Source organism: Silene latifolia, chromosome 2 (assembly GCF_048544455.1).
Source record: "Silene latifolia isolate original U9 population chromosome 2, ASM4854445v1, whole genome shotgun sequence".
Lineage (NCBI taxonomy): Eukaryota > Viridiplantae > Streptophyta > Magnoliopsida > Caryophyllales > Caryophyllaceae > Silene > Silene latifolia.
Window position 1 is genome coordinate 10,527,895 of NC_133527.1, and position 15,569 is coordinate 10,543,463.

Below are 15,569 nucleotides of genomic sequence, written 5' to 3' on the forward strand. Positions count from 1 at the left end.
CTCATCCACATAAAATGAAGAAGGACCCTCATCAAAACACTCCTGTAACAACTGCAAACCCCCCCCCCCCCCAGGTGCCCCCCAAGCAAGGATAGCCCTGGCAATACTCTCCTCCTGATGCTGACGCCGAATAGCAGTCTGACACTCATGATTACTCCGAGGAGCGAAAGTCTTGAGCAAACAAAGAGGTAGAACAAGCAAACGAACCCAGCGGGAGAGATCACTAGGGGCATCAAACACTGCATCCAAGGCCCCTTTCAAAGCCCGAGCAAACCCAAGTCGGCACTTAGGAGGAATAGATTTCACGGTACGAAGGCCTAAAGACAACAAACGATCCAGCGAAGATATAGACCACTGAACGAGCTCTACACTATCATCAGAAGAAACCGAAGTAGAAGGAGCCACAGGTCTCGGAATACCATGAATATGGAAGGTGTAAAGGCCATCAACACACTCCGGATGCATCACAAAATCACCCCGACTATGCCGACATCTTGCTCTAACAGTACGGGTCATAAAACACACCCCACACAACCAGAGCCCCATCCGCCTCAAAGAACTCTCGGCATTGGAATAAACAGTCAAACTATCAGAAAGAGTCTGACGCGTAAGGTCCAACGCACCGTCATGACAATGTCGGACCTGTAAATGTTTCTGACAAGCTGCCTTTGTAAGGCCCTTACCGAAACCATCCCGACACCCATGAAGACCCGAAAAAGGACAATGGTACCGTACAAGCTCGGGCATGAAGGAAGAAGCAAATCCCCACGCCCAACCTGCCCAAAAAAAAACGCAAACTTTTATTGAGATTAAACAAAAATTTTACAAGAAATTAGTGGGCAGCTAAGAGAGAACACTGATCAGAAAATATAGTCTAAAATACAAGGTAAGATAATAACATTTTTCCGCTTTATATACATTGGTTTGTTCATACATTATACTACAGTTACATTACGATAAAAAAAATGAGAAGAGTGATACTTTGTTTTAAAAATAATAATGTACTCCCTCCACATTTTAATGTTCTTTCCATTTCATTAAAATACTACTCGCATATTATAGAAAAATGGGAAGAACATTAAAATGTGGAGGTAGTATATAACTATATATGTATCGAATAATTAATAATGTCAAATGTTTTTGCGTCGGTTTTTAAAAATAATACTTTGTATATAAACCAAGTGATGTTAGTCTAGTGGTAGACGGGTTAAACCTTGAAACTTCCAGTAATGCAGGAGTTGAGAGGTCCCGAGTTCGACTATCAGTTGTGGCGATGAACACTTGGCCACTGCGGCCCCCGAAGGGGGTGGCTTACATGGTCCATGTGGTGGTGCGGGAATGCATGGGCCCGGGGGGATTCAACCCCCTCGTCATTAAAAAAAATACACTGTATATAACTTTTCTAAACTGAATTTATAGGATCTGAACTGAATTTATAGGATCTGAACTCAACTGAACTGAACTGAACTTATAGAATCTGAACTGAACTGAACTTATAGGATCTGATATGAACTGAACTAAACTTATAGGATCTAAAGTGAACTTAAATTAAGTGACTTTAAGTCCAAAAGAACAGGGCCTTAAGTTATGGTAACAAAACTTAAGATTATACTCCTTCTATGCCAGTTATTTGTTTGTTTTTCGTTTGGCACATCGATATGTGATTAGTTTACGCCATTTCACTTCCCGTTTCCCATGCATTTCGACCTCTTTAGCATGTTTTATGCTCACTCTCGCTCATGTTTTGCCCTTTATTCCATGTACCTCGATATTATGACTCCCCATGCTCTTTTGTAGGGGATTAGCCTTGAAAAAGGGAAGACGGAATGAAACCCGAGTGAAGGAGCTAACCCGTGTTAGCTTGAAAGGAAAAAGAAGTGAAAAATGCTCAGAAGTGTGTTCTGCCGGCAGCCGGTCAGGCCACCGGCAGAAAACCCCCCAACAATGCCAAGAGAATAAGGAAAAAAATGCTGAAGGCTGTGTTCTACCGGCAGGCCGGCAGCCGGTCCACCGGCAGAGCACAGCAACACAAGTAAAATTGGAATTAGAGGAGTTTAAGAATTTGGCCTCGCTGCCGGTAGACGCACCAGCAGCCGGCCAACCGGTAGAGTGCACCACATAGAAGATATTGAAGAAGTTGAAGACCGTGTTCTGCCGGCAGGCCGGCAGCCGGTCCACCGGCAGAACACACTTGCCAGCTATTTCCAAACAAATTCCAACTTCACACATAAACCAAGTAAAGAGGATGAAGGGGGACAATTACTAGATAACAAGTGAACCAAATTGAATGTGAGGATTCAATTGTTTATCAAAATCATTTCTAAAATAGAAAGACAAACAGTTGACTGAGAACAAAAAACGGAACAGGCAAACAACTGACGGGACGGAAGAAGTATAAGTTTCACAAATTCTCATTTAAGACAGCACTATATCCGTCTTAATTAAGTTTAAGACGGGTCAAATATCATACCATTTGTACATATAAGACAAATACGTTGTTTTTCGCTATGAATCCTCATATAAACAAGTACTCCGTAGTATCTACTTGACTCGTTTTAAACTTAAAATAACAAATAATATATAGTGTCGTCTTAAGAGAGACTTACTAGTTACAAGTTTAGTTCATATCTTATACGTTTAGTCATAAAAAGTTAAGATTTTATAAATTTAATTCATAAGAGTTCACATGCTAAGTAAAAAAGAGTTGGGTTAGTGTTACTATATGAAAAGTGAACTAAAATACATTTGGATGATTTATTAATTGATTAGATTTATTTTTTTAAAATGAAAAGATAAACAAATGATCAAGATGTATTAAAACATATTGTTTCTATACTGATGAATTGTTATCTATTTTTATTTTAGGATGTATAAATCGATAGTTATCTATTTTCAAGTTTGTAAGTATTTTAACCTTAATTGGACATGTGACCCTTATAATCCGACTCGTATTCTGACTCGGCTGACTTGTTTGACATATCTAATTATAATTGTGAAGAATCACTTGTTGGTCTCTCACGTTATTGGAGAAAGAGAGAAATGTAATATACTTTATAAGATAAGGAGCTAATCCACCAATTATTGACTGGTTTTGGGATAGAGCCTCTTTGTACTTATGAAATTGATATTCTCTCCTCCTCAAAGAGCGCGATCTAAGCTCATGTGCGAATCTAACATGGTATATGAAACACCCCCCATCAGAGGCGTAGCTACCATAGTAGCATGGGGTAGCAGCCGCTACCCCAAATCCCAAAAATTTGACTAAGAAGTTGAAATTTTGCTACTCTATATATCGCTGATATTTGTCAAAGGATAAATAAATAATATGTTTCTAGGGTAGCATCAGAATGTACATGGTCTAGTGGTAAAGTACAAGTACATATTGGAGGAGTTGCGAGTTCAACTCCTACAATAAGCAATTTTTTTCACGTGTTGAGTTGTATATTGCTTATATATGGTACCCACATTATCTTTTAACCTAAATAATATCTCTCCTAATATCATATTCTCTAATTCCCAACTCTATTTCCCTAAGAAAACAGAGTATGTCTCCTTAGAGACGGTCTCTTAATATGCTTTGTTGAGAGACCATAATACAATTTTAAGAAAAAATGGTAAAAAAGGTAATAAAATAGGTACAAAATATGATTTAAGATAAAATAATAATATCTATCCTAATATCCTATTCTCTAATTCCCAACTCTATTTCCCTAAAAGAACAGAGTATGTCTCCTTAGAGACAGTCTTTTAATATGCTTTGATGAGAGACCATATTACAATTTTTAGAAAAAGTGGTAAAAAAAGGTAATAAAATAGGTACAAATCATGATTTAAGATAAAATAGGTACATTTATTATGTAAATAGGTACGAAATTACTATGTTACGATCAACAACAAAACGGTCACGAAATACAAATAAAAGGGTGCGAAAAACTGGTCCCTCAATAATTTATTGAAAGATCGTCTCTCCCAAGTTTTAGTGTTTTTTATTAGTTACGTTTGATGGTCATACGAATTGTTCTCGCAAAACAAATGCTTGATGGAAGGTCTTAACTACCTAGGATTTGAGGCACCGTCATTCCCGTCAATAATCGCGAAAACATTTTTTTCGTATTTTCAAATTGAAAGTGTAGTTCTTATTGACGATAAAAAACGAATTATTTATAAAAAAAATTCTATGTTATTGTGTTCACGGCTTCACGCTACTTTCGTCTTTCGCTACCCCAAATTTTCAATCCTGGCTCCGCCCCTGCCCCCCATCCCCCCCTTCCTGGGTAGTGAGGCGAAGAGAGGTCAGAAAAGGCGATGACATTTCCGTCCAACGAAAGGTGAAACTGGGCCACTATTTGACGTATCCGAAAAGTTTCTGAGCCGATACCAAGCCCACCTGAGTTCTAGCTCAAATTGGCTCGGTTACACGCCTAGTGATGAACATGAAGTATGTACACTTGTCTCGTCTTTAAGATGGCTTTCCAGAAAAATTGGTCTATAACATAAGAGTATGTGAAACAACACAATCGGAACATGGTAATAAGTGGAGTCGAGGATAAGAGGCAACCACAGTTCGTGCTTGATGGTTGTATTAGTTACTATCGCTTTTACAAGGAGGCAAATGATTACATAAGTTTATAACATAGGTGTTGCTAGGGAACAAGGAGTAGGCAACACTATGCTAATTGAACGTAGATGCTACTTATAAAGTTAATAATGGGGAAGTGGAGATGCCAATTGTAGGCTATGGTCATACGTAGTAACGTAGAGTCGGGGAGCATATTGCTTGTCATAGTACGACTTAATTTGCAATGAAATTAAGAACAATAAGGACATGTTCTTTTGGACTTCAAGTCACTTAATTTAAGTTCACTTCAGATCCTATAAGTTGATTTAGTTCGATTCGATCCTATAAGTTGATTCGAATCCAATAAGTTGATTCGATTCGATCCTATAAGTTCGATTCGATTCGATCTTATAAGTTGATTCGAATCCTATAAGTTGATTCGATTCGATTCGAGATCCTATAAGTTCAGTTCTGATCCTATACCTCACTTAATTTAAGTTAACTTCAGATCCTATAAGTTAAGTTAAGTTAAGTTCAGATCATATAAGTTCAGTTCAGATCCTATAAGTTCAGTTCAGTTCAGATCCTATAAGTTTAGTTCAGTTCAGATCCTCTAAGTTCAGTTCAGTTCAGATCAGATAAGTTTCAGTCCAAAAGAACAGGGCCTAAGTCTCTCTTAAGACGGATATATCCGTATATTCATCTTAAGATTAAAACGGGTCAATTACATGTCATTTGTATAGATAAATATAAGTCTTTTGCTAATATCTAAGCATTTTGTTTTTTTTGTCTTATCTATAAAAGTGGTAGCTATTTGAGTCATTTTAAGCTGAAGACGAATAATGTTCGTCTTAAATGAGAATTTGTAAATTAAGAAAGGGTTATATAAGGGAAGGTTAACCTTTAATTCACTTGTATGTTTGATATAAGTATGTTAGAGAATGTAAATGTCAATTAGTTTAGTTAGAAAAGTTATGATGTATAGTCAGTGAATTGACGAACCTAATTTAACATCGCTTTGACTTTGTTACTTACCTTCTTTACCATTCGATTGGAAGTGGTTATCGTTAATTATTGTTGTTATAACCAACAATTCAACATGAAGAAATGAGTTTAGATAGTAAAAGCAAAGAAAAAGAGAGGGAGGGGTATTTTGGAAAACTTATGTAAACGAGTCAACAATGTTTAATAGATGAAGGAAACATAACTATTATGAGAACGTTCACGATCTTAACACCGTTTTAAAATCATATAAATTCTTAAATAAACGTATAAGCTATAATAAACTTAAAACACTCATATAAATGGAACAAATAAGTGATAGTAAAGTCGTCATATGTCGTATAATAGTTTCACTTAAAACCGAGTTAAGATTTTCTCCATTTCCTTTAATAACTTTACAATAATAACACTCTGCATTATTCCAGTTCATCTCAACCATTGTTGTTAAACTCCCGATCCGGATCGCATGATATTACGATCCTACGATCTAAAAAGTGGTGACCGATCCCGATCCTAGGTAGAATCTTACGATTCAACTTATCTCAAATTTTTCTAAAGTAGAATTTTAACCCGATTCTATGATCGAATCGTACACTAGTAACATTTTAATTTTTCCGGTTATTAGAATTTTATATGAGCATAAGATAGAAAACTACTATAAACTGGAACAATTTGTTGGTTCACGGTAAGATAATAGTGTTTTGAGATTTAAACACAATCTTTTAACATATTTTGTTAACATAAATATGTATTTTAGTTAATAAGTAGGATCTTACTATTCTACGATCCGATTCTAGTACCCTGATCGATCCAAAGTAGGATCCCGATGCTAACGACATTGATCTCAACATCCATTGCTTGAATTTGAGATTATGAAATTGTTCAAAACTACACTGTATTATCTGACCCGATAAAAAATATAGCTAGTCTTCCTTTAAACGGACGGGTCAAATTTCGTCCCACTTGAGCATATATGATAATTTTTCTGCCTTTCTCTATACATTTTACTTTTGTCCAATTCTTAGTATTTGAGATGTCTTAAGTTTAAGACGAATACATCCGTTTTAAATTTGGGAAAAAAAGCCCAAATGAGAAGGGTACCAACTACCAAAATGACCAATAGCTCAAAAGTCCAAAACTATCCCTCCAAAGTTAAAAAGTAAAAACCAAGACCAAAAAGTGAAAAAGGTAGGAAAAGGAAGCAATGAAGGCCAATGCACAGGGTCATTCTCATTCACCTTTGTAGAAGAGTGGTTGTTATTACTTGTGTAGGTGGTGGACCCAACAACACAATTTTACCAAAGAAAGCTTTAAAACTCAAAACCACAAAACTCCCTTCCCTCCTTCAATTCCCCTCTATAAAAACCCTCCTTCCATTCCTCACCTTTCCTCTGTCTCTCCTTATCTCCTCTTTTCTCTGTTTTCTCCCAACACAAATCACTTGAAAAACACACACACAAAAACTTCACACTTTAACCTCAACCTTAACAATGGCGTCTTCTTCCTTCACTTCTCGTTTCACTTCTCTCCTTCTCCTCCTCGTACTCCTCCTTTCCGTCGCCATTGTCGCCACCGCTCTCCGCTCTTCTCCTCGGTAACATTACTCTCTTTCCTCCATCTCCATTCCCCCAATTTTGCATTTAACTGCATTTTTTTAATTTTTTTTTTATAATTACTACGCTAACCTAAAAATGCTAAATTTTAAAAAGAAGGAAAAACCTTGAGTTTTCCTTTTTTTTTTTTTTTTTTTTTTTTTCATTTTCGAAATTACCGTTACGAAAAACTCGAAAAATTGTTTAGCCGAATTTAACTACATTTTCATTTTCTTTTTATCAAAATTTGAAATTATTAGCTACGAAAAGCTAAAAAAAATGCTTAATTAAAAAAAAAGGATAAACCTCGAATTTTCCTTTATTTTTTTTGAATTTTTTAGCTACGAAAAATTCGAAAAATTTGTTAAGATTAATTATTATACTGAATTTTCTACATTTTTAATACGAAAAATTGATTTAATGTTATGTCGGTGGAATGTAGGTCAAGTGAAACAGTGAAGTTGGAGCAGAGCTTGAAGAACACAACAATGGCGGACAAAATGTAAGTACAATTCTGAAATCTCCTTTTTTTTAATTTTTACTTTTTTTTTTCTTCAGTTAAAATATCTGAAAAGTGAAAGATATTCTTAAATATTAACCACCGTTAGATCTAACAGTAGAAAATGATAATTGACCGTTGAGATGTAACTTCCTTAACTTCCTCCGTTTATTCCGTTTACGGTTACACTTGTTCTCATTGGATTCCGTTAAAGTATCTTTTTACTTATTTCCTCTCTCCTGTTTAATACCGAAATTACCCCTACATTTACTTCAAGCTGATGCTTTTATTCCGCTCACATGTGAGGGTACTTTCGTCCTTGTAAGTTATAAAATTGAAAACAGAAGAATTTGTACTTCCCGCCGACGGCGTGTTTTTGCACATTGAGCAGTGCACACTATTTTTCACCTGCTTTGTTTTCCTTTTGTTTTATTAAAGTCGATAAATGTCGGTTCGTCCCACGAGAATAATATTATCCGCCTAAAACAATCTTGTATAGGATTGTTCATTGTTGTATGTAAATAACTTCGTTAAGATAATGTATGTACAACGGTCTTATTTGATGAGTAATATTTTGTGACATTTTTACGATGAATTAATGTAATGCGGTTTTACATAGATGTACGTAAAATTAATTACTTAAGTTGGATATAAATGGTAGATTGAGATTTGAGACCTCAATTTAGCAAGATGTCACCCACGTCCACAAACAAGTCATTCAATTGAGATTGTATGTAGGATGTAGGGCTACTATTTAGGTTTCAGAATAAGGCTTCACGTAGCAATAAATGTTTGGTGGTGTTCCTGTTGTAGCATTAAATGTTAGGTAATTGGGAATTCTTTCATGTCTGTCTACTTTTGGAATTCACATTTTATATGACAAATAATTTAATTAATAAAGAGTTTTCCGTATAATTTATCGTAAAACTGTCGTTTATTTACTAAAATAGGTATAAAACTTGGTAACTTTACTTTTTTTTTATAGTTTTATCGGGAATTCTTTCATGTTTGTTTACTTTTAGACTTCACATTTTATGCGAGTTAAAACGAAAATTATAGAATAAAATCGTCTTTTAATGTAAGACGGTTATTTTACCATACTATCGATAAGTGGTTTTCTAACATTTTAAAAAATCGTTTTAATTTTCATTGTAAGATGGTCCTACACAATCATATAGGGACAAACTATACAATTTTGACGTGGGTAACTTTTGCAGGGAGGTGGTGGTGGAAAAAAGTGATGCAGTAAATGAACATGCAGTGGAAAACCCTGAAGAAGTTGTTGCCATGGTTCACATGTGGGTTTGCTTCCTTTCAGTCTATTTCTGGCTAACTAGTTATATCATTGGTCACAAAATCTCATTATAGACGGCACATATCCGTCTATAATTAAAGACGGGTCAAATACAATACCACATTCCTAATAGGGCAAGCAACAAGTGGGGTGGTGGGGGCCAAAAATGTCACCACTTTAAAGCTATTTGACCCGTCTTTAGCTATAGACGGATATATCCGTCTATAGCAAGACTAGCTGTTTATTGGTGATAATGTTTCACTGATTTATCTTGTCAATGTGATTGATTGATTGGATACTAGTACAGCACAAGTTATGGTAGAAAATTACCAGTTTTAAGGTTAAAAAATTAAATTACCGCTCAAGTTATTACATTTAATTTACATAAATTATTGGGGTCGGTGACATAAAAGAGGGTATATTAATGATTCATCCTTTAAGTTAAAGGCTTTATTATTCACCCTTTTTGTTAATGTCAATATTGAATAAAGTTTGGACCCATAAATCATTATTGTATGTTGGTAATTTTGGTGGTGAGTTAAGAGAATAATTATTGATTCTGTTGTGACTCTTTTTCACCGACGAATTTTTAATGTCATGTGTGTTAGGTCTTTGAGTCACATCTTCATGAATTGTACATCATTAATGTTGGAGGTTAGGATCTACTCTAGCTAGACTTAAAAATACTCTTTAGATTCATGGTGCATCATCAAAACCAAAGTATGCAATCACAAATATTTGGGTAAGACGATCTTACACAACTAAATTGTAAATCGGGATAATTTGATGATTACTTTGAACTAAATTATGGATCATGATATTTTGGTGGTTGGATCCGTTTTACCCAATGTTTGCATAAACCGCCTTACCAGATACTAAGCTGTGTTACTGTTAATTGTATGCAAGTGTGAGGCCAATTCTTGTAGAACAGCTGAAAATTTTCGTCCTGAATTTTTAAAATTTTCGTCCTCAGTTCATCTGTTTCTGTTACAGTTTTTAACACAGTAGCATCATTGTAACTAAAAATTGTTACCTGGCTCAACATCATCTGCCTGATGCAATTAAGGAGAATTGTATAAATTCGATTACCCTGTCTTTACCCTTGTTTTAAAACAGAATTGCTCTTTACCGATGACCTATAACGAGAAACTGTAATCTGTCTCTTGGTATAGAAATTTAAACTTTATAATAACCTCAAGTTTTGGACAAAATATCATCAGCCACAGTTCTGTGAGCATGATACATAGTATCTACTCCTGCTGCTATTTCTGCAAAATCATGATAAATATCAATTTCAATTCTGCAGGAGCATCCAGAACAGCACTCAGAGGAGGAATCTGGGTTATTTTTCATGTGGAACAGGAAATCCCATCGATGATTGCTGGCGGTGTGACCCAAACTGGCACAAGAACCGCAAGCGCCTTGCTGACTGTGGCATTGGCTTTGGTAGAAACGCAGTTGGAGGACGGGATGGGCGATTCTATGTCGTCACAGACCCACGTGATGATGATGCGGTCAACCCCAGGCCTGGAACTCTGAGACATGCAGTCATCCAAGAAGAGCCTCTGTGGATTGTGTTCCAGCGTGATATGGTGATTCAATTGAAGGAGGAGCTTATAATGAACAGTTTCAAGACAATTGACGGTCGTGGGTCAAATATTCACATAGCAAATGGTGCCTGCATCACAATCCAGTATGTGACAAACATCATTATCCATGGTATCCACATCCACGACTGCAAACCTACCGGTAATGCTATGGTCAGGAGTTCGCCTTCTCATTTTGGATGGAGAACAATGGCAGATGGAGATGGTGTCTCAATATTTGGTGCAAGTCAAATTTGGGTGGATCATAATTCACTCTCTCATTGTGCTGACGGCCTTGTTGATGCTGTGATGGGCTCAACTGCCATCACCATATCTAACAACCACTTCGCGCACCATAATGAGGTATTAGATCTGTATTCATTTCCTCTGGTCTTTTCATGTTCAAATAATATTTATCACGAGAACGGAATTTGTGCTGCTCAATGTCACAGGTGATGCTGTTGGGTCATAGTGATTCCTATGTGAGGGACAAACAGATGCAAGTAACTATTGCTTTCAATCATTTCGGTTCAGGCCTCATCCAGAGAATGCCAAGGTACTTCACAGAATCACAGCTGTACACGGCTGTTTTCAGTCTATTTTTCGCTTGCAAGTACATAATCTAATTTCAAAAATTATAAGCTGATGCTTTCAGAAAAATATAACTGAGAGGGACTACCATAAATATGCAGGTGTCGCCACGGTTATTTCCATGTGGTGAATAACGACTACACACACTGGGAAATGTATGCCATTGGTGGAAGTGCAAGTCCCACTATCAACAGTCAGGGTAACCGATATGCTGCCCCAACCAATCCTTTTGCTAAAGAGGTATGCTATATTGTATTTGGATTAGATTTACTGAGTATTTAACTTTTGACCTGAGATTATTTACCCGATAATGATAAAAATGACGAAGTAAAAAACTGTGAAATTCCGCAAAATTGGGATCTAGCTACACCCACAAAGGAAAAAATGACAATATTCGTACTCTGATGATTGTGAAATTCAGCGTGGGACAGTTTGACATGAGCATGTCACATAATAGGAGCTAGCTACATTAAAACTGATTACGACTCGACTTGGTGAAAAATTCAGGTGACAAAGAGGGTAGACACAGCTGAAGGACAGTGGAAAGGTTGGAACTGGAGATCTGAGGGAGACCTCATGCTCAACGGGGCCTACTTTACCTGTTCTGGAGCCGGAGCAGGAGCAAGCTACGCAAGAGCCTCAAGCTTGGGTGCCAAGTCATCTTCCATGGTCGGATCTATCACAGCCAACGCGGGACCTCTTTCCTGTCGCAGAGGCAACAAGTGCTAGCCGTCTCAATCTCTGTTCATAGGAAAAAGGGTCTTTTTTTTTTCTCCCTGGTCTTTTCTTTAATTTTTTTTTTCTTTATGATTTACCATTATACCTCATTCACCCATTGATCATCTTTCACCTTTTGCCTTCAAACCTCATATCCCACACAGTCCATTTTTCATATCATGGCAAGTGTACATTTTTTTTACACATTGTCATAATATGACTCAATTGAAACTCATCCGCCGATTGTTTATGCAAAGCTGTGTTATATTTTGTTTTCCCAACCTCGGCCTGCGTCATTCCCTAGGAAAACTTCTTTTGTTATGACAGTACGGTCTGAAGCGTTGTTTTTTCTAGTTTTTGCTTATCTTTTCACAAATCATATCAACCAAATTCAAAAATTTCTAACACGATTGCCTTTATCCCCAAGTGTTCAGCTTTAAACGAGTCCTTATTTTGGTTTGTCATCGGAAATGAGTTGGTTTATTTTGTGTGTATTGCATTTTCTTTCACTCTGATAGTGTGTTCTTCGTCATACAAGTATTAGGTGTTAGAATGTATGATTGTCCAGAATTCTAAAGATTGGATTGTTGTTCCAGATTTTTCAGCAATATATATATCGACTTTATCAAGTATTTCAATTAGCGTATTTTGTAATTTCCATTTCTGTGGCTGTCCAGAATTGCTTCTGTTTGAGCTTACCCTGGCACCAGGTTATAAAAGTTTCGACTACTATTATGACCGCGTTATTATATGACAATGAGTGACATTGATCCATGACAACCGATTCCAGTACTCAGAACTTACCATATTTACACTACAGTTTTGCAATTGAGCAAAAATGGTTGTCAATCTCTATCAACTGACACGGTAGGTGCCACGACTACGACCATTTTACAAGGGTGACAAATGGGAATATATTACTCACAAAAGCACAACCGTCATATCTCGTGGGGTCGTAATGCATTAAATGGATCCAACTCGTTCACCATGTTAGTCTGTAAAACAAGATGGCGAAATTTGATAGTTGATGTGAATAGATGATGAGAGTTTAGAGTTGAAAACCAGATAAAATGGGTTTGGCATGTGAGGTAGGTCCAATCTGGCATGTGATCTATAAGTGAAGTGTTTCATGGCCAACACATAAAGGGTGTGCCCACTTCAATAGTTTGTATTTTACGATTTTGCTTGGAGACGATAATTTATATGAGATCGTTGTATATAAGAATATATAAGAATCGACGTTTGTCAAATAATGCAGCTGTGTATATATTCTGTTGAATGAATACAGAATACATACACAACCGTTACCTGCATTCTTGATGTCTCATTATTTCTGGATTAATGCTATTCCATTTACTGTTCGGTTATTCAGCTAACTTCAGAATTAAATCATTTGCTTTTATGGAGTGGGGCAATGCTCTCTTTGTTTCTTCAAAGCAAAGGCTCCGACCCTTTTTGCATATAATTATGAGTAATAATTGATTAAAGGTAGGGTGGTACGGAAATTAGGTGGACAAGGGATGAAATAAGTGCAGTTTTTGACTTTTGTAAATACTGACTACTCTGACTCGGCTTCAAGTGTCGGACACGATAACACGACTGATAGAGTGTCAAATATGTATATTTTCTACAATGTAATTTTTTTTTTTTTTGGTCTAAAATGAACAGTAGAAGTGTCGGACGACACGGTGTCAGAATGTCAGATGTGTTTATTTTCCATAAAGTATTTTATTTTTTTGTCTAAAATGAAGTGTCGAAGTGCTGGTTGTGTTGGACAAGCGATATGCCACATAAATGAAATGTCGAAGTAACATAGCAGAGTAACATAACAGAGTCACCAATCGTTAGTTGGCGCAGTGGTAGCATGGGGCTACCCTTGGTAGGGAGGTTTGCGGATCGATCCCCCACAACTGCGATTGAGAGGTATTTAAATACCGTCATCCTTGGACACGCCCCAAAATCCGGATTACTCAGCCCAATGTGGTTTGGATTACCGGATGGTTTAGACAAAAAAGAAAAAGAAGTAACATAGCAGCCCCAAAGGTTATTATATTCCCTCCGTCTTAGTTAATTATTGTATATAATAATTTTATTTTCTCGTGAGAGAAATTTTAAATAAAAGTAAAAACTGACTATAAATCGGGGATCATATAAACAAATTTGATTACGAGCACTAGAATTAAGATATTTGCAAACATGAACAAATCACAATCACTCCCTTCGTCCCAAATATTTGTTTACTTTTAATATTCCTTTTAAGTAGTATTATAATCAAATATAAACAAAAGAATAGGACGGATGAAACATTAAATATGCAATAGTAAAGTGAACTCAATTTGTATTCCGACAAAGAAAATGAAATGATGTCTAGAAGGAAATTATTCCACTGGAAAATAAGTCGGTCGCAATTATATAATTTTATGCTGTCAAAATACAATCGAATACTATGTAAATTATGGACCGATTTTGCAAAGACTATTATATCTGGAGTAAGTCTTGCTTAAAACGGGTCGGATTTTAAGACGGGTCGTTGTGTGAGAGGAAATGGGTAGAGGGGACAAATGTGGGACCCCCCATGTGCTTCTCCACTCACCCTAAATGGGTATTTTGTGAGAGAATATGGTATCCGTCTTATTAATAAGACGGATACCTTGGTCTGAAATAAGAATTGGGGTTATATCTGAAGATTTGGGTATTGGATTGTATTACTTGTATACATAATACATGTATGGGCCCATCAGATGGAAATGAGTCCGCTCTACAAGTTCAGGGAAATTTCATCCTAAAATTAATTGGAGCATGAATCATTAATTTATAAAGTAGTCAATTTTTTTTTTCTCATTCATCCATATAGGACATTCACACGTAGTATCGGAGTTATATTCAATAAAACAGAGCATAGTAACATAAGAAGACCGTATGCGGTAGCTCTGGCTCATAGATTTTTTGATTGATCAAACTGGCTGTACAACATAACACGACACAAAACATTATTTATTTATTTATTTATTTATTTTGATGACGAGAGCGAGAAGTCAGAGAACCCGCAGCCGCTATCTTTAGTGCACATTTGATAAACCCTCGAGTATACGTGATAGCCTATAAAGACAATAATGTGCATGTTATTAAGGTCATTTACGGACTACTCGATAGCTGAAATAAACTATGGATTACTAGTAGTCGCTTTTTGGTTACATAATCATAATCATCTTATTTATTCCGTACTTATGTGAAATCTGGCAAGGCATGCATTGGACAATGAATGAACTTAAGCATGATCAAAGAATCAAAGTTGCTTACAAAATACTATACTCTTTTTCTTCGATTTAACACGATATTAGACTCCATTTATTGATAGAAAAGGTGATAATTTAGTTGGAAAATGGACCATGTATGTTAAGGGAAATGCGGAATGCCACTCCAATCCGAAATGTCCATATGAAAAAGTTCGGACAATTTATTTGAAAAAATAGAAAGAAATTTTAACACTTGAAAAATGCCTCTAAGAGTTTCTTTAGTGAAAGAGAGATTATAATCAATGGATATATGGTCGAACGTTGACCTCAACTGAAAAGAGAAAGTTATGTAATGAATAGTTTACGCTTGTTTTATCCAACTCATTTTACGTCAAAATATGGTCTTAACTCTTAAGTATACAATTGGAATGACATGCATGCATGTGCTAATTGCTTGAGGGTGGCGGAAATCATTAAATCGACCACTTCTTCCG

General features: G+C 36.2%; 1 protein-coding gene across 1 annotated transcript; it reads left to right on the forward strand.

Annotated features, from left to right (window-relative positions):
* The first annotated feature begins 6,909 nt into the window (after nt 1-6,909).
* LOC141642237 (putative pectate lyase 8) lies at nt 6,910-12,471 on the forward strand. The gene is made up of 7 exons (XM_074450960.1): nt 6,910-7,154; nt 7,595-7,654; nt 8,869-8,949; nt 10,252-10,894; nt 10,984-11,087; nt 11,224-11,362; nt 11,630-12,471. Exons 1-7 carry the CDS (start codon nt 7,051-7,053, stop codon nt 11,849-11,851), a joined length of 1,353 nt encoding a protein of 450 aa, XP_074307061.1. The 5' UTR covers nt 6,910-7,050; the 3' UTR covers nt 11,852-12,471.
* Nucleotides 12,472-15,569: the final 3,098 nt, after the last annotated feature.